An 18,487-nucleotide genomic window follows, 5' to 3' on the forward strand; every position below is an offset into this window, starting at 1 on the left:
TTTATATTACCAGTAGGCGTTTATTTGCAGGACAAGGTGCGCGTGAATGGCGGTCGAGTTGCCTGAGTTATCAGCCAAGATATGTAGTTTATACGGAATGCACAGGTCGCAGTATGTAACAGCAGCTACACACGAGGTAAGGCGTAACGTTTTGTGCATGTACGCACCTCTCTCCTGGGCATTTAGTCATGTATAATCTACGAGATAATCTATGATTTAGTTTTTTTGACGCAAGCGCTTATAAATAAGGGGGCGTGAGACTGTAACTAATTACCATGCACCCCCACACATAATATTGAGATTTGTGGACCCATATATAGCTGTTAAGTGATACAACATGTACTTGTATGCATCATTTACCTCAACCTAGCTTGCCACACATAACTTACAGCTAAGACTCCTACACCTTTAAATGTGCAATAATTTTGTGGACCATAGGTTAGTTAAGCCAGGCAGAGCCAATGCACCATCTCTAGCCTCCCGTGAGATTCCACCGATAACTTCAATTATCACTTGATTCTTTGTTTCGTTGCTTAAGTGCCAAACACATTGTCACCATTGTGTTAGGAATAATATGGGGTGTGAGTAAAAGTTAGAATTAAAAAACAATTTTGCTTGAAACTATAAGGATTTCAGCCTATTACTTGTAAAACAAATTGGGAAATTCTCTTCTAAATGTGACAATCTAATTCATTATAAGAATAAATTTTGCAGAAATTTTTGGTCTATTGTGCTACAACCACATTACAGCACTTGTGACTCACTCGATCATTGTTATGATAGAGCCAAAAGTATTGTGGTAATAAACTGAATAGCTACTGCTAATTGGCTAATGTTAACATTGTGATGAAATCAACTTCCTTTTACAAGACCTGTCAATGTATGCCTGAAATATGATCCTAATACTGTGTGTTGAACTATCTGTTGAACTGAATGAGGACTAAGGCTTCTTATGGTTTGATTTGTAATATAATATATTCATGTACATAATAACGATAGAATGTTTTCAATATCAGATTTTATAGGATGTAATGAAACTTATTAATTAGACAACTTAAGATTCATTACCAAATAAGGTGTCTTGGAGAAGTGACTTGTCTACTATGCACCATACAAGAAAGTGTTGGGAAATAGTTAACTATTTTGGTAGTAAATTGTTTTCCATTTTGGTGGATTTATTGTGTAAATAAGCTTACTATCAGGCCTATGTGGTGTGTAGTAGTGTAACACTATATTGTCTGTGGCACAGTTGAACGAAAAAATAAATTTGGCAAAGAAATTTTATTAGTTGTACCACTACATCAACCCATTGTACCAATTACATCCCCCACTTGTACCAGTTATGTCGCTAATACAAGATGTACTTGGTAGGACCTGTAATACGAGTAAGTCCCCCATAATCTCATGCTAATACTACAGGTATATTGTTACAGATAATAGAGTCCATTACTGGAATGTTACATGATGTATCATCAAGAGTGTGGAGTGATGTTGATCAGTAAGTTGATCTGTTGTTGATCTGGATGTGTGTATGTCGTCATTTCCTTGACACATACTAGTGATGCAAGGATGTGTGCTAGCTTAACAACCGAAAAACACTCTAATGGAAACATAATGTTTTGTTATGTCACAACGGTGACTAATGTACTGTAGGGTATGCATGGAAACTGAATCGCTCAAAATAGACCAGTTACGAGGATTTCTCCAGAGGAATAGATTCCTTTACGTGTATAACAGAGCAACTGGATGGAGGAGCCCCATCTGTAGTTCATGTGGCGAGTGATAGTCAGAGCCGCATTTGCTACCCATACTTTTGTATGGAATTCACAATAGTTGTTCATCATCAAAACATTCTTGGGCATGCCACTAATCTTATTATATTGATCAGTTTTTGTTCAAATAGTAATAATACGCATTACACCTATCCCATAAGTTGCATGGAAGTGTTTTCATTGGTGTACTAGTGATGATTTTACTTTGGGAATGTATGTAAAATCTATCTATGTGTGCACTGTGTGTTCTATTAGGATTTTGGTATCAGTTTCTTGAAAGTGAACATGCTAATTTTAGAAACTTGGGTTTGATACTGTCTGTGATTGCTAAAGAATGTGTAATAACAGTGATTGTTGCTGCTATCACTACCAACCAGCAGTCACTTAGTGGTATCATGTATTATGTTACAATTGTATTGTGTAAACCGTCAAATTTGAAAAGAAATAGTTGCTTCTTACAGCCTAGCTGTAACCAAAGCTATATCATCTATACATGTTCCCATGTGCTGGCTAGTTAGTACTTTAAATAGATATGTCAAATTGGCGGGAATACCGTCTGTTGAAACTGAAATAAGTGTCGTCAGCTACATGAATGTTAAATTGTTAATATAAACAAAAAGTAGTTACGATGTACCAGCTTATGTTCCTATCAATCTTATCCTAATGAAGCCTTATACTTCAAAGGATTATGCCATGCTGTTATTCCTGCATAATCAGCAAACCAGTTATCAATGTCAGAAGCCTTAGTAGAATACATAGGGTCATTTTTAGTCATATACCATCATTATTCTATGACATGATTACCTGATATAAGTGTTATTTTCCAATAAGCTGTTAAAATGATCCTTATTTGTGTGATGTTTGAATTTCTTGTGGTAGCTACCCCCAAATCAATTAGCAGTGCATTTGCAGATAGAAGGCCTGAAAACTTCCATCCTCCATCACTAATGTAACATACAGTAACAAACAATATGTCCATGTGTCTTGTTGGTATATTGTATATGTGTACCGTACCACTGTAACCACACTTGGGGGACACACACATGCGTGTGCACATATGCACGCACGCACATACACACACACGCACATATTATACCTTATACAATACACAGGTGTTATCATCTATCAGCAGGCATCCCGGCAGAAGTTGTGTATGATGTGTCAGAATTATGTGTCTCACTTATCAACAATGATGAAGCTACTCCATTAGTGAGGTGTCCATGTAGTGTTTGAATTGTACCATTGTAGCATGTGTGTAGGTGGAGGCCTTGTTGGGTTGTAGTATTGCTGCTCCATCACCAGGATCAGCCAAACATGGCTTGTCTCCTCAGTTTGTTCATTCCGTACAAGACATTATTCACAAGTTGAGTTATCAAGCAAAACTGGCTCTGTGGATGAAGGAATTATCAGCTTTTGAAAATCATGTACGCACATGTGTGATGTGTACAACTGTGCCATGCGTCTTCATTTAGGTCATGTGTACAATCAGGCCAGTGCTTCATCCTGCAAACGGTGACCTCACTGATTCAGAAGTTGAAGATGTACTATCAAATAGCCAACTGGTATTAAATTTCAAATATGTAGGGTGTGTTAGTGACTGTACCACAATAGCCACAGGCTTGTTGTACATGTCCACATTTCTTCTACCACATTCGTGAAATACTAAAGTAATAACTCACCTAATACACTAGTGTGGTAACATATTGTATCATTATCATTCATAGAGCTCAACTTGTGGTTAGTAGTGGAGCTAAAACTGTTACACATCTGGTGAAGGTATTTCACAATCTATTCAAGCAGGAGCTCGGTTCTAACCATTCGCAGGTGCAGTTGTAGCAACTGTTGATAAAACTATGTTGCTACTTTTGTGTGCTGTTACCTAGCAACCAGTCCTGTTATCCCTGTATTCTTATTACCCAACGTACCTACACCCACTACTCCAATTAGTGACCATCTCTACCTGTGATTATGACCAGTTGTGGGCTCACATTAAACAGTTACTAGTTACCAATGGGAATAATATCAAGTACGTAAGATCAATTTTGTGGTAGTGTTTTATTTGTGTTGTTCGGTCAACTACAAGTATATATGCATACGCTAACAGTACAATCATCAAATTATAGTTGTTCGATGTTCTATTGGAGTGCTGCAGTAAAAAATTGATGGCTTATAGAGTTGACTGTATAGCTTGCTATGTGGCTGCGTCATACTATTCTCTTGACAGTGATTTGATTTATAATAGTCCCCTACTTTGATGTTGATTCTTCGTTTGCTAACGATTCAACCTGTACATTTACCCATCATTATGTTGATTGTACAACAGGTCAGATGTATGGATCACTCTGGTGGAATTTGACCGTTGGAAGGAGACTGACGTTGATCAACTACAAGTCTAGGATCCTGGAATACCTCAACTATGATGGTGATTGTAGTAGTACCATTTTGTAATGGTGGACATGAGCTTGCAGGAAACTCTAGTTGCAGTATACTACAAAGAATTTTATTGTAAGATGATGGATACGAGTCATTGAAATTGTTGTGAATAAAAAGAAGTTACACAATGCACAAACAATGTAGTTAGTGATACACAATCCTGCTAGTGTGTTTGTGTACTGTATAGTGGTATGTATAGCAGGTGGTTAAGTGTACTGTTCAAGGCTTCTAAAATGTTTTCCCAATGAAGCACTAGCTGAAAAAAACTGACTTCCTGCACCTGCAGGTGATATGACCCAACTCGACAATGTACAAGATTATCACAGGATTATCATGCCAGCCTACACTGTAATGAGAAGGTGTACATGTTCAATTGCAAACAACATGTGATAATACACTGTATAATTAGTCGGAAGGGGTGCACACCCAGATATAAACATCACAGTAAATAATTCCTTTCTAAACTGGTAAATGCCTCCAATATATGTACTAGGAATACGTAGGATGGGGTGCACACCCAGATGTGTAGGTGCAGACATCATTAGGTAAACAATTCCAGTCATAACTGTACAGCTTTGCATTTATAGGCACACAAGTAGCCTGATAAGGTCTTCTTTAGTTTACTAACATCTGTCTATTGGATAGGAGATGTTTGTACTTAACATATATAGGTAGCTCCTTGCTGTTAACAATCTGTTGTATACAAAACACTCAAATTGCAAGCAATTATGTGTAGAACTTGTATAGTAATTTTACATTTTTTCAACCACATGTGCAAAAGCTACGTGTGCATGAATGTTGAGGGGGTTGGGCACATAACAACCACTCAATACATCCTGATTACATTCTTAAAGCCTTATATGGATACAGTATTGATAGTGGCACTGAAAATATAATCATTGTATGACAAGTTCCCATCAACACAACAATAGTTACACTAGTATGGTCTGGATCTACTGTCTCTTCTAGAAGTGCTCATTGGTCTGGTTGATACTGCCACATCAAGATAATCTCCTATCTGAAACCTTCTGGACTGAAGTGTGATGTTGTCGTCGCTGCCTTTACGTCCACTGATGGTCTGGCCAAGCTCTTTGAGACGGTAGCCACCACGTCTGGGGTCAGGGTAGATCGTCGCAAAGGAGAACATTGTTCCTTTAGCCCTCAACTCTGGATTAACCTCCTTCACTAGTGACATTAACTCTCGTAAGGTACAGTCCAACCTATAATATGCAAGTACCAAGTGTATAATCTCTATAATACGTACAATAAATTACTGTAAAATCCATTGTCTCACTAACTCGTACATGCATGTATAATAGCTATATGGCTAAAATATTGATGGTTTCATAGTTATAACCACACAAATCCCTAGAAACCCTTGTATGTGGTGAATCCTTTGTGCATCCTTGAGAACATCTTCACAAAATGTTAAACAAACATATCCAAACCCTGAAAGTTTTCAGGCATGTGGTTATATGATATGTGTTTTGCAATGAACAGAATAACAGGTACAACAGATGGTACAGTATGTACACCATTTGCTTCATGGTAACAACAAACATTGATCTCAGCTTGGCTGGGGAACAAATGTTACTATTAGCAGGTACTGTCATTAGGAGTTTGCGGGGACTGTGCTACAGAAATAGTTTAGTTGCAGTTTTGCAGAACAAGTTGACGTTTTACCAAGTACATAAATAACACAGTATTATTTCCTGATCACCAAGATAATAATTTAATTGTGCTTCAAATTTCCAGTAGTACCTGCAAGTGTGCTCATACACATCATGGACAGATTTAGCTCATAGTAGGACCATAGAAACCAATCAACATGACACCTGTATGGACATGGGATCTGGCTACACGAGACAGGTATCTTATACAGAATCCCACTCATATTACACCACGCTTATAAAGTTCAAACTATGTGTGTTGCGGGTGCGAGGCCTGATAATCGAAAGGTTCCAACCAGGTTTGATGCCTGGTTATACTAATTTTGGTGTTGTTTCTTTGAGCAAGAAACTTACTCACATTGGTCCAGTCTACCTAGCTGTACAATGGGGACCCGGTATCAACTGGGGAAGCAGCCCACCCAGCTGTAACATTACTAGGTACCTGGTATTTACAGTACTGGGGAAGCAAATGCTCAATTGTCCTTGTCTTGCTTAGCGATGTTGGGGTTTGGGTTCTGTGACCTCTCTCCATGAGACCCTTGTGGGTTACTAGCCCTGCCCCAGGAGGATTTGCCTGCACAAGGGACAAGTGCCTGAAGGGTACACAGGCATCCCAGCACTAGGTTGCTAGGCAGCAATAGCTGCGTTTTGCACGGCTGCCGTAGGCTTTACTTTGTGTGCGCATGCGTTATCATCTTATTATGTACATGTCTGTATTAGTGGTGTGCGATATCAGGATTTTAATTTCGATATTATATTGATACGATATTGGAGTAAGTATCAAAATTTCGATACGATTTTCGATAATTTTTTAATTGTGTGGGTGGTGTAATTGCGTGGGCGGCCGATATTTATAAATATGCTTGAAATACAATTTGCACACAAACTATTGCATAAAACTAATAATAAGCCTAGAAAACTGGCACACAAGTTTTTAAAGTGGCTAGATAGTACAGAACCAACCTTCATTTCTAGCATGATTGCGCAATCACACACTAAATGCTGTAGATTTATCGAAATATTCTTCGATAATTATCACAAAATATTACCTTTTCGATAAATATCGAAATCTGCTAAAGCAGTATCGAAAATCAATACGATAATGATATCGACAAAATTATCGCGATATCGATATTTTTTCGATATATCGCACATCACTAGTCTGTATGTGAAGCACAACTACAGCTACACTACATACATGTCTGTCAGATGCGCAACATTGTAGTTATGTCTAAACACTAGCTAGTAGTGAGTCTAGCTAACATAGGTGTACAGATTGGTTAATTGTACAACACATTACAACCAACTACAAACAACTCACCAAGTGTATATCTGTAGTTCATTACTGGGTACATTTCCTCGTGAGAACTCATCCAACCTACACAACAATGGTAGTGTGTACTTAGTATTACAGTGCAGCCTATGACCGGATCTGCAAAAAGGGGTCTTATAGCATTTCCAAACTTCCAAGTTTGTTGAGTCATAACTCATCATGTGTTTAACCTATTGTCTTAAAATTACATCCAGGAATATTGCTATGTTAGGAGTGTAAAGTGACCAAATGTCATACTCACAAGTCAAGTTATGGATTGCCAAGTACATACAATTGGAAAGGCTATAAGACCCCTTTTCGCAGACCCGGTCACATTATGTCTTCATAACTAGTAAACAAGATCTACTGTACTGAGCTAGGCCATTACACACATCCACAATTAAAGCAGGAAACTACACAACATACATATGCACACATTCCGTATAACTGTGGGTGCAAACTAGACTTTAACTAATGCACTATATTAAACAATACAGACTGCATGGTATCTATACTACTCACCTGTGATGCCTGCCAGCATTACAGAAGACACGTAGTAACAGTGGACAAGTCTACAACATAACAGTATATATAATACACTTAAGACTCTCTAAATAATACGACACAATGAACTCCTTGACCAGTATAACTATGTATACTAACAGCTATACTAACAGCATAACAGGTCAGCTACCTAAACATAGTTCATGATGTCATAAACTGAAATTTGGCATTTTCTATATTAAAGTCACCACACAAATAGTGATTTCTAATAGAGTATACCACAGAAGTACCACAGAATGAGTCCCATTGGAAGTTGTATTTGACTGATTTCACTTACAATGCTGTGGTCCTTGCGTGTATGGCTGTGTACATAGCTCAGTATTCATGCCACTCACAATATAAATGTTATATAAAGTACAACTGCAATGGCTTTAGAATCACAAGAACTATTCACTATTCGGTTCTAAAAAATATACTACTGGTTCTAAAAAAATATACTACTGCTACAATACCAAAATGAACATTTATTTTTGTTAGTTCAACAAATTGAGTACATGTACAAGTTACCAACAAAATTCCTTGCTTATATTAAAACAAGCATGCAGATGTGGCTTCCCTGGACAACCTAGTCTGACAGCATCTGCCTCTTCACATAAAGTAAGAGTATGGTGACCATAGTATACAGTACTAGTGTCACCGGAAAACAAACGTGGTTTCAAATTGCACACAGCATACTTGATTGGCTCTACCACTAGAGTGGTAGCAGCACAAGTACCATATACCAGATCCTAAAGTTTACTGAATCCTCTAATTGCAAAAGAGCGGACGCTGCCAGACTAGGACAACAAATAGGTATTGCACATTGAATTATGCATTGCAGCATTTACAATATGTCACATGGGCATACAACACTGATGGAGGGCGTCTAAACATCCAAGTGCTGGTGCACGCTAATTAGAATAAAACGCCTACGTTATTCTCTAATTCACACCTTTTCCCTATCCACAGTGAAGTTAGGGTCAACCGCGACGGAATCCATCACTGGTCGATCTATCCGCTTCGGTGGAGTATCACTTTTCGCGGCCATCATCTCGTGCACGTGCTCCTTCACCCTGTCCCTTGCGCACGAGAGTGTCACGTGAATATTTAAAAAGTGGCGAAGCTCCAGTCCAGTCGATCCCTAGTCTAGACTCTGCGTTACATACGTGTAAGTTTCTAATTGTATGATTTAATGTAAAAGTGTGTTAAGTGGTTTGAGGTCAAGGTGAATATAGCTTATTTCATCAAGTCCAAAATTTATAAAATCAAACAACCCTGTTGGACTAGTTTATCCGGTTCTCTGTTTACTGAGTACAGGATACAATTGTTATTATTTTACAGTAATACACTTTGATGTCAGAATCAGCAGGTACACCTACCAAGTGTACCGAAATTGGAGCACTTGATGAATCTATTGACTTCTCATCTCCTGTCAGTCTGTCAGCTCGTGGCCTCAATGTCAGTTTGGACACTAACACTGCATACCTTAATCAGGTAACTGTGTATTGGAATATCATTGTCTTTCGTTAATCTGTTTGAATTAAGGAGCCATGATTGATCAACAACCTTGGCGAGGGGGTCAGCAACCACCTAATTACAGTACCTAACGTCGCCTACGAGATTTCATATATTAGCAAAGATTTGTGACAAGTTTCACAGAGGTTTCCAAGGCTTTTTGGACATCTAAAAGACCTTTGATGGGAAAATTATGTTAAAATTTCTGGGAATATCTGGAATGAAAGATTTCAAGGATCAACCTACAAGATTTTAAGCTTGTTGCTGATCCCATGAGCCTTCCATTGCTACCTATGTTTTTTTTTGTGCAAACTCTCACTTTGGATCCAAGCATTTTTGCTGCAATGAAGAGGTTTTCCTCTTTAAATAGTGGCAAAACTTAGCTACAACTGTATTTTTATGTGTTATTTAAAACATCCTGTGCATTGTCTGGTGTGTTGTGCACATGTAGGAGCTAACATCTCTCGGGTTTCCATCTCTCCTTGATGAAGACAGAAGTGTATCATTTGAGAACACTATTCAATGCCTCGGTGAGCTGTTCAAACAGTATCAGAAATTGATCACATTAAGAGATGACCTGGAAGCAAGGTAGTGACCAGCATTATGTGTAATGACTGCTTTATTAGAGAATGAATACTATAATAGTTTAAAGAAGCATGTAGTTGTGGGTACACATAATAATTGTATTTGTTAACATTATTTAGAACACATCATGCTAACAGAATGCATAACTATTAACATCATTGAACTGATTAAAAGAATCACCAAACTACTGTATCTTTTCATCCAGTTAATATGTAGTTATATACTACATACTAGCATACTTTAATAATCGTTGTGTCCTATTCTATAGTCTACACAGAGCTAATAGTGATGTCACCATGTACCAGCAATCATTGAACAGAGTAAAGGTGACCATGTAGATGTTACTGTAATCCATTGTATGTTCATGACTCATGTGTTTATGCTTTGTGACATACTTTTCATGTTATATGGTTGTGGTCACATGTTGCAGGGTGAACTAGAGGCCTCACAGTCAGAGGTTGCTATGCTGGTAGAGAAGGAGAGACAAGTTAACAAGAAGATGAATGCATTATCAGCAAAATTAAAAGCTGAAGAAGAAGAAGTGCGTAATATATTGTAGCTAAATTTTGGGCGTGGGACTTGTTGTTTTCCTAGTTTCGTTCCCAGCTGCCCACTTGCTTAATCACTTTAAGGTCGTCTGGTGACATTAGTCCAACTTCTTGGCCCAGGAAGTGCATATCATTAAAGTATACACATGCATACCTGAAAAACTAGCTTAGTACTGTGCAGTTGTGTTTTCATTAAGTTTAAATCAGCATGATTTTGTTAGTCACACTATAGTGAGTTTTATAAAGTAACACTCCTTTGAGCACTGGAAAGTTTGTTCTAAACATGAACAAGCACAAGAAGCACATTTGTAGCAATATTCAAGAAAGTGGACCAAAGTCACCAGACAACCTTTATGAGACTTAATTGTTTCTAGCAAATTTGTTCATTTATTCATTCTATGCTAGTGTTCTAAGTGAAAATTTTGCAGCTTGACATGCAATACAAGTACAGTATTCACTGTAGTATGTATATCACATCTCTGACAAATTTGATGTTAAGAATGAATTCCAGCTTGTGTGTACAATTAAATAGTGTTGGAATTGCTCACAGCATAATATACCAATATTATTTTAAATCATACTCTATGTATCCCTGCATGTACACATAGTCACGTCGGTCACAGTCTCGGTGGCAACATAAGGAGACTAAGTTTTCTCATGAAATTAAGAAGAAGGAACAGGAATACTTGCGGTTAAAAGAAAGATTACTACAGGTACATAACATATCTATCTCTGTATACTTGTTGATGTGTCATATACATGTATTGTAGTAGTGCAAGTGACCTTTGGGCTGATATTTAAAGTATATCCATGCATTGATAGATAAATTATATCCTGCCAGCATACAACCAACTTCTCTTTTATGCCACCCTAACAAACCAAATTATATCTAGCTGGACACTGCTACTTTGTATAATTGTCTATTGCATACCAGCTATCTTTAGTAGACAAAGTTATGCCTCTACACAGTCTGCCCGAACGCTTGTGTCACTAACAGAAGCCCAAACGGGAACATGTTTGATACTGTACCTGTAAACTCTGCTCACTGGTATGTACTCGGATGATATCACTGTTATTACACTCAACCTTGGCTCCACTGAGTCTCATGGTATTTTAACAATAATATCATCCAGGTATATAATCTAGTATTAACAGGTGCGGACTATGTTTGGTGAACATTCTAATAGTAACTGCATGAAAAAATCATCAAGATACTCTAATAGAACAGTCACCACACAGTAAAATATCACACATAGCTAACTTGCAAGGCATGTATAACACTGTTAATAGGACTACAGTATATTTTATTAGCATAATTGGGGTGTAATACTATTTATACACCTGCACTTAGGTGAAGATTACAGAGTTGAATTAGTATGTGTGTTTGAACACTGTTCCTCTGTCTATAAGGCTATGTAGTCATACAAACACCACTAACAAGTTCAACTTTCAGTCAAAGTTTTGTACATTTAACTACTGCCACATTAAAGTTACATCTGTGTCATCATGTTCAGTTTGTAGGGTTGGCTTTTAACAGGAAATTACCAACTTTTGTGGTCCCTACTATATATGCTCTCTTGTGTCATTTCTTTTACTTTAAAAGGTAACATCAGGCCGAAATCCTGACAAGAGTCTTGGAATTAATATGCTAAATCATGTTCCCAGAGTGGATGGAAAGAGAAGCACGTGGAGCACTTTTTCACTAAGGTAGCTGTGATGTTCCCGTGTGTATGTGTGCATGCGTATGTGTGCATGCGTATGTGTGCATGCGTATGTGTGCATGCGTATGTGTGCATGCGTATGTGTACATGCATGCATGCGCGTGTGTGTGCGCGCACGCACATGAGTGTGTACACATGTAGCGTTTTATCAATATTATATTATTGTGTTTTGTATAGTCAAGAAGGTGATATGAATCTAGCAGTTATGCAAAGTTTTGAACAAAAGCAAAAGGTACAGTTTGTCTGTAGTTACTATAATCATTTCTCTGTCACAGGATTTGTTATCAGAGAATTCCTCTTTAAGAGAGTCCCTACAAAACATACTTCATGAATTCAAATCAACGTTAAGTGATTTACAAAATGGCAATGCTGTAAGGACAATTGATGTGCAAGTGTGTGTGTGTGTGTGCGTATGCGTGTTTGCAGTACAGTGTATGTGTACAAAGTATAGCACTTGATTAACCTATATTTGATTTGATTGGCTGTTTAAAGACCTCAGGAGGAACCGGTCTTACCCTAATGTCCCCCGGTATATATGCATGTCCATATGATAACATGGTATCATAGAATAAAATTTTCACTTTAGCTACAAACTGTTTTGTACGTTTTATAGAAAGATGTATCAGTACTCAAACAAGCACACCCATAAAGATCCTGTTTCTGGGATAACTGAATCCATCTTTTGTTAGGACTCTGTTGTTTGTTAAGTTTTCAGAGTTTGATGTGTAACTTTGTTGCGGGTATTATTATGTAAACATAAACAACATAGTTCTTTAGCTTATGGCAGTATTTAGATATAAGTAGTTCTGTGTACTGTAAGGTTAAATTGTAACATGTGTTGTCACCAGGAATTCAGTCATCAATGAGCTTGAAAGGGCAGGCATGGTTCTAGGAGGTTTTCGGAAACCAGTTAGCCTTTTATAATTGATAAAAAAAATCTAACAGTTACGTGTAAAACCAGATTTATTTACTTATTAAAATGATTAAAAGCCATAAATTATTTCTCTCCACCAAATAATGATTTTTAATTGCTTCTCTTTCACCTTGAAGCATTTAATTAAGCCAGGGCCGGCTCACTTTTAAAACATTGGGTTGGTCAGTCTTACTGATGGTTTGCTGATGTTATGTTTAGGAAGCTGTAGAGCCAAAAGCCAGGACAATGTCAATGATACCAGCAAATGTATCTCTTGAAATAACAAATATAGTGCACTTTGGATAAATTAGCAGTTGATACTTTAAGCTGTTTAACCATAAATATTACGGTGTTATTAATCCAACACTAGACCAGTATACTGCAGCACTTAAGTGCTGCTTTATAAGAATACATGACTGCTCTATTAGAGTATTTCGATCTTGGAAACATTTACAGGCCAAAAATTAGTGCGTGGACCATGCTGAGTTGGCCTTGAATTAAGTGCCTCTAAGAATAATTATCATTGCAATGATAACTTCTGCAACTGCACAATACAGTATAAGGCATAAAACCTTTCGTATAGGTCCAGAATGGTAGGATTAGTCATTTGACAGGATGAATATATTCATAGTTCTAGCTAAATAGACTGTAATTGTAGTGACTGAGAATGGACCCCACTTTTGAAACTGCTTTCCTACTGTACCTTAGAGTTCAAAATCAGTCAGCAAATTTTCTAGAACTGCCCCTGAGTAAAGGTATCTAGAATATACAGTATCTAGTAGCCATTGCTAACAAATATACAAAAGTGTTTGAATAAATGCATTCCACTGAAAGAGAAAAAATATTTGCATGGCACTAAAATGTCTCCAGTATACATACTGTAATAGTACACCACCCTTGAACTCTAATAAAACAGTCAGTTAATGCTAAAATTTGTTTAAGCAATCACTAACTTGATGATTACATTACTCTTTGAAGTGTATACTCTAGTTGTAATGTAATGTGTATGTTTAAAATGTTTACACTCTATATCGATTTGGCTATGCCAGGATCAGTTACTTGTAATAATCATACAATATGGTAGTATGGAGGTTTGGGTTTTTCTGGCCAAAAATATCACCCAAAAACCAGCTTCACAATTCCATCCTGGTACCTTGGTAGTATTGGTTAGTCCAAAAGTGCCTTCAGTACAACCCTGAAAGGGGGGGGGGTTGCTGCAATTTTTTTTTTTTTAATTATGCAATAGAATTTTCTGCCTGCCTGCCTGCCTGCCTGCCTGCCTGCCTGCCTGCCTGCCTGCCTGCCTGCCTGCCTGCCTGCCTGCCTGCCTGCCTGCCTGCCTGCCTGCCTGCCTGCCTGCCTGCCTGCCTGCCTGCCTGCCTGCCTGCCTGCCTGCCTGCCTGCCTGCCTGCCTGCCTGCCTGCCTGCCTGCCTGCCTGCCTTCAGATAAGTCTAACTTAATAACAGCTAAGGATACAGACTTGATTTTTTCACTATTTGATGTCACTTCTTCCATAGATGTGCCTTTTGGCATACCACAGTACATAAAATGCACGCATCATGGACTTACCTTTGTCCTCCTTTGTGTCCCATTTCGTTTTGCTGACGGTCCAAGGTGTCAGTCGATTTGTGGTTATGTGATACATGGCTTCTCATTTGTAAACAGGAATCATCCATATTTTCCATGGTGACTGGATTGATTTCAGAGGCATCTTCATTTGTAATGCTGTGTAATGTGCTGATAGTAGGTGAAAGCAAAGCGTAAAGGTCAATAAACTTTTGAGTCAGTAATTGATAGTTGAGGCACACGAATCATCTGTAGTTTTGTGGTTTGCAGAGGCACTTCTCCTGCTGTTCCTCATTTGTAGTGCTGTGTAATGAGCTGAACATAGCTGAAAGCAAAATGTAAAGGCGCCACTTCACTTTAGAGTCAGTAATTGATAGCTGAGATGCACGTTCAGGTGAAAACATTAAGTCTGGTACCATCCTTTCTTTCGATGCAGTTTACCGGTCATAATAATGTTACAAATTAGGAATTTTTTAAGTTCGATCAGGGATCACAGAAAAAGTACAGGGAAACAAGGGAGGTCTCCTACACCTGCAAATATACTAGTGAACATTTAATCCCTAATTCAGTCATGGGTATTGAATTAGGGATTAAATGTTCACTAGTATATCTGCAGGTGCAGGCAACCTCATTTATTTCCTTACTTTTTTCTATGATCCCTTAAAATTCCTAATTTTTCATTATACTTGTAAGTACCATAAAGTGGCTATAGGCCACTATAGGATATATTGTATGGTCTAACACATGTGTGGACACTGAACACCTTTCAAACACTTGTAGCTATCAAGAATAAATAATGGAAATTATTTACTCTTATGTAGTCCTAAAGTGTCTGGAAGAGGGAGTGTTCCAAATTTAATATTGCAACTCTATAAGTTAGTATAACAAGTTAGTATAACACTGCAGTAATACTAAAGTCATTTCTTGTACAGCAGTCAGCGGAAGTTGATGATGATGAAGCTGGTGTTGTTATTGAGGCTGCTCACTTTGAGATGCCTTATGAGGTTGTAAGAGTAGGTGAGTACCTGTGTACACTGGGAGTGTGTATGATATGCATGCACATTTTGTGGAAGCCAATGACTGTTTTTCAAGGACAGATGCATAGTTATGGTACCGCTCAAATGCAATGTTGTCTTGTGAGAGTGGTTAAAAAACTTGCTAATTAAATGGCGTGGCACCTGTTTCATTCACAAGTATTCATCCCATTTCGTTTGGGATCGAGCGAAACAGGTGCCACGCCCTTTAAATAGCAAGTTTTTAAATCACTCACACTCTCGCTAGACAATGCTGTGTTTGAGTGGTACTGCACATGTTGGATCATTTGCACAAATAAAGTTAATCTTCTAAGATTATTGTTGTATAAAGACTAATTAGCTTGTTAATATTCTATAGTAGTAGGGCTGTGCTACTCATAGTAGGGCTGTGCTACTCATAGTAGGGCTGTGCTACTCATAGTAGGGCTGTGCTACTCATAGTAGGGCTGTGCTACTCATAGTAGGACTGTGCTACTCATAGTAGGGCTGTGCTACTCATAGTAGGGCTGTGCTACTCATAGTAGGGCTGTGCTACTCATAGTAGGGCTGTGCTACTCATAGTAGGGCTGTGCTACTCATAGTAGGGCTGTGCTACTCATAGTAGGGCTGTGCTACTCATAGTAGGGCTGTGCTACTCATAGTAGGGCTGTGCTACTCATAGTAGGGCTGTGCTACTCATAGTAGGACTGTGCTACTCATAGTAGGGCTGTGCTACTCATAGTAGGGCTGTGCTACTCATAGTAGGGCTGTGCTACTCATAGTAGGGCTGTGCTACTCATAGTAGGGCTGTGCTACTCATAGTAGGGCTGTGCTACTCATAGTAGGGCTGTGCTACTCATAGTAGGGCTGTGCTACTCATAGTAGGGCTGTGCTACTCATAGTAGGGCTGTGCTACTCATAGTAGGGCTGTGCTACTCATAGTAGGGCTGTGCTACTCATAGTAGGGCTGTGCTACTCATAGTAGGGCTGTGCTACCATAGTGGTCCTTCATGTCAGTTTAACTACTTAGCAATGACTCTACTCAGCAATGACTCACATGCTTGACTACCCATCTATGGAAGTATCGTGCTACCTTGAGACAATGTTTATGCCATCTTCAATAGTTCACTCACCAAATTTGAGCATAATTGCATCAAGTATTCTTGAAATATGAGCTCTCACTTATTTTCTTGATTTTTCAAAAACTACCATATAAATACGTTTTCCAACTGCTTTGAAATTTGGCACATGGAGTTAAAATGCAAAAGCCAACCATGTGCGAAAAATGTACGATTAAGATATTCTAATATAACAGTCACCTGTTTATGAAATAACAATATGAACAATATGCAAGCAATAAATTGTTTATTGATTGCTGTTTCTGTAGAAAGGACAACTTTAGGGCTTTCAAATACAAACAGAAGTGATATATATGCCATAACAGCCTAGCTATGAAATGAAAAAGGTGCAATCCCCCCAAAAGCTAAAGTGAAAATTAGGTCATATCAAAGGTGGCGGTTGTTCATGCCAACATCACAGTTGGACACCAACTTTGATTTCACAGATTCTTTACCCAAACATTTTACACCTTTCCCCACAGCTTGACTGTTTTGGCATAGATGTATCTCTGTATGCTGTACATAAGTACATATGTACGTGCAGTGTGTGCACACATAGTGTGTGTGTGTGCGTGTACGTGTGTGTGTGTATACATACCACTTGTTAGTGGTTTGGCTAATGCAGCACCCCTGTGATATTGTTTTAAGATGTCAACCTACAGTAATACATTAGTACAATATAATTTTACTGCACACGTGTTTTGTAGGAATTGAAATTGAACTAAAGGAGTCACTAGAAAAATTGAAAGAGATTATTAGACATCTAAGATTAAAAGAAGGTATGGAGCTCTTTAAATAGCAACATTAATAACATGGTGGATAGTTGATTAACAACAACATTTTCTTGTGGCTAGCTATAGTTGTTCTCTGGTGAGTTTTTCTGTAGACCTGTAAAAGGGGGGGTATACATGTGTGGCTCATACAAACACGAACTCTGGCCATAGCAAATATGTTCTTGCTGGGTTCAAATTCTCCATTTTATGTTACATTTATCTCTTCATACAGGGCAATCAGAAGATGTCAAATGAAGTTTTCAACTGTTTATATTTTTATGTAAATATATTTATCATTCAAATGTATTTATGTGTAATTCTTGAATTCAATAATAATTATTTCACATTTATTCTGGTTTGTTCAACAAATAGTTGCTTAGGTATATTTCTATAGTTCTTTATGTTGCTCACTCACAAACTCATTTTAATTATAAATATCTGTTGCAAACTTCTGCTATTTATAAAAGGAAAGCAGAGATACAAGTGACAGCTTCAGGGTCGGTTGTTTGCAGAGTGTGCAGGTCACTTTCCCAGTCATCAAAAGGTGGCCTAGTCAAGCCTGTTAATACATGTTAACATTATATCATACATATACATTTGTCTTGTTATTACCTGTATCATTTCTTATATGTTACATACAGAGAATCCAATATTGGAATATCATGTGAAGTATAGTGGCCATGCACTCATGCCACTATTCTTGCGGCTATTAGAGTAGCAAATGCAATGCTAAAATCCTAAAAAAAACTTTATCTTAGTCATGATTATACTGTATAAGGAGATAGGTTACACAGTTTAGAGCAGAGAGTCAAAATCTTATCATTAAAATGCTTCTTAGTAGGAGCACATATTAGTACCGAGGTGTCGCCTATATGCTGTGTTGACAGCTGTACATGTATCATTGATGAGTATTGATATAGGACAATATCATTCTCTAAGCCTGTAAGATGTACCAATGTCACTAGTTACCTGTACACTGTATGTTTAGTATACATTGTAGTTCA

The 18,487-nt window shown here is 37.9% G+C and overlaps 3 protein-coding genes across 8 annotated transcripts; 2 read left to right on the top strand and 1 right to left on the bottom strand.

The window, feature by feature from the left end:
- Positions 1–17: 17 nt before the first annotated feature.
- LOC136255512 (Fanconi anemia group C protein-like) lies at positions 18–5,524 on the top strand. 5 transcript variants are annotated; one of them, XM_066048299.1, is made up of 10 exons: positions 18–136; positions 1,434–1,498; positions 2,885–2,981; positions 3,032–3,196; positions 3,245–3,334; positions 3,384–3,439; positions 3,497–3,596; positions 3,656–3,798; positions 4,096–4,194; positions 4,241–5,524. In XM_066048299.1, exons 1-9 carry the CDS (start codon positions 47–49, stop codon positions 4,166–4,168), a joined length of 879 nt encoding a protein of 292 aa, XP_065904371.1. In that variant the 5' UTR covers positions 18–46; the 3' UTR covers positions 4,169–4,194; positions 4,241–5,524. The 5 variants fall into 5 exon arrangements, with proteins under 5 accessions (XP_065904371.1, XP_065904370.1, XP_065904372.1 ...); XM_066048298.1 differs by having other exon boundaries at positions 4,096–5,520; XM_066048300.1 differs by lacking the exon at positions 4,241–5,524 and having other exon boundaries at positions 4,015–4,143.
- Positions 5,082–8,843, bottom strand: LOC136255514 (histone deacetylase complex subunit SAP18-like). The gene is made up of 4 exons (XM_066048303.1): positions 8,683–8,843; positions 7,710–7,759; positions 7,197–7,253; positions 5,082–5,425 (listed from the first exon to the last, which is right to left on the bottom strand). Exons 1-4 carry the CDS (start codon positions 8,779–8,781, stop codon positions 5,143–5,145), a joined length of 489 nt encoding a protein of 162 aa, XP_065904375.1. The 5' UTR covers positions 8,782–8,843; the 3' UTR covers positions 5,082–5,142.
- Positions 8,691–17,833, top strand: LOC136255511 (afadin- and alpha-actinin-binding protein-like). Of its 2 annotated transcripts, none has more exons than XM_066048297.1 (12): positions 8,691–8,898; positions 9,072–9,224; positions 9,697–9,833; positions 10,099–10,156; positions 10,261–10,371; positions 10,987–11,091; positions 11,982–12,085; positions 12,277–12,331; positions 12,375–12,470; positions 15,515–15,596; positions 17,418–17,489; positions 17,716–17,833. In XM_066048297.1, exons 2-12 carry the CDS (start codon positions 9,084–9,086, stop codon positions 17,736–17,738), a joined length of 984 nt encoding a protein of 327 aa, XP_065904369.1. In that variant the 5' UTR covers positions 8,691–8,898; positions 9,072–9,083; the 3' UTR covers positions 17,739–17,833. The 2 variants fall into 2 exon arrangements, with proteins under 2 accessions (XP_065904369.1, XP_065904368.1); XM_066048296.1 differs by having other exon boundaries at positions 8,699–8,898; positions 15,512–15,596.
- The last annotated feature ends 654 nt before the right edge of the window (positions 17,834–18,487 follow it).

Source organism: Dysidea avara, chromosome 5 (assembly GCF_963678975.1).
Source record: "Dysidea avara chromosome 5, odDysAvar1.4, whole genome shotgun sequence".
NCBI lineage: Eukaryota > Metazoa > Porifera > Demospongiae > Dictyoceratida > Dysideidae > Dysidea > Dysidea avara.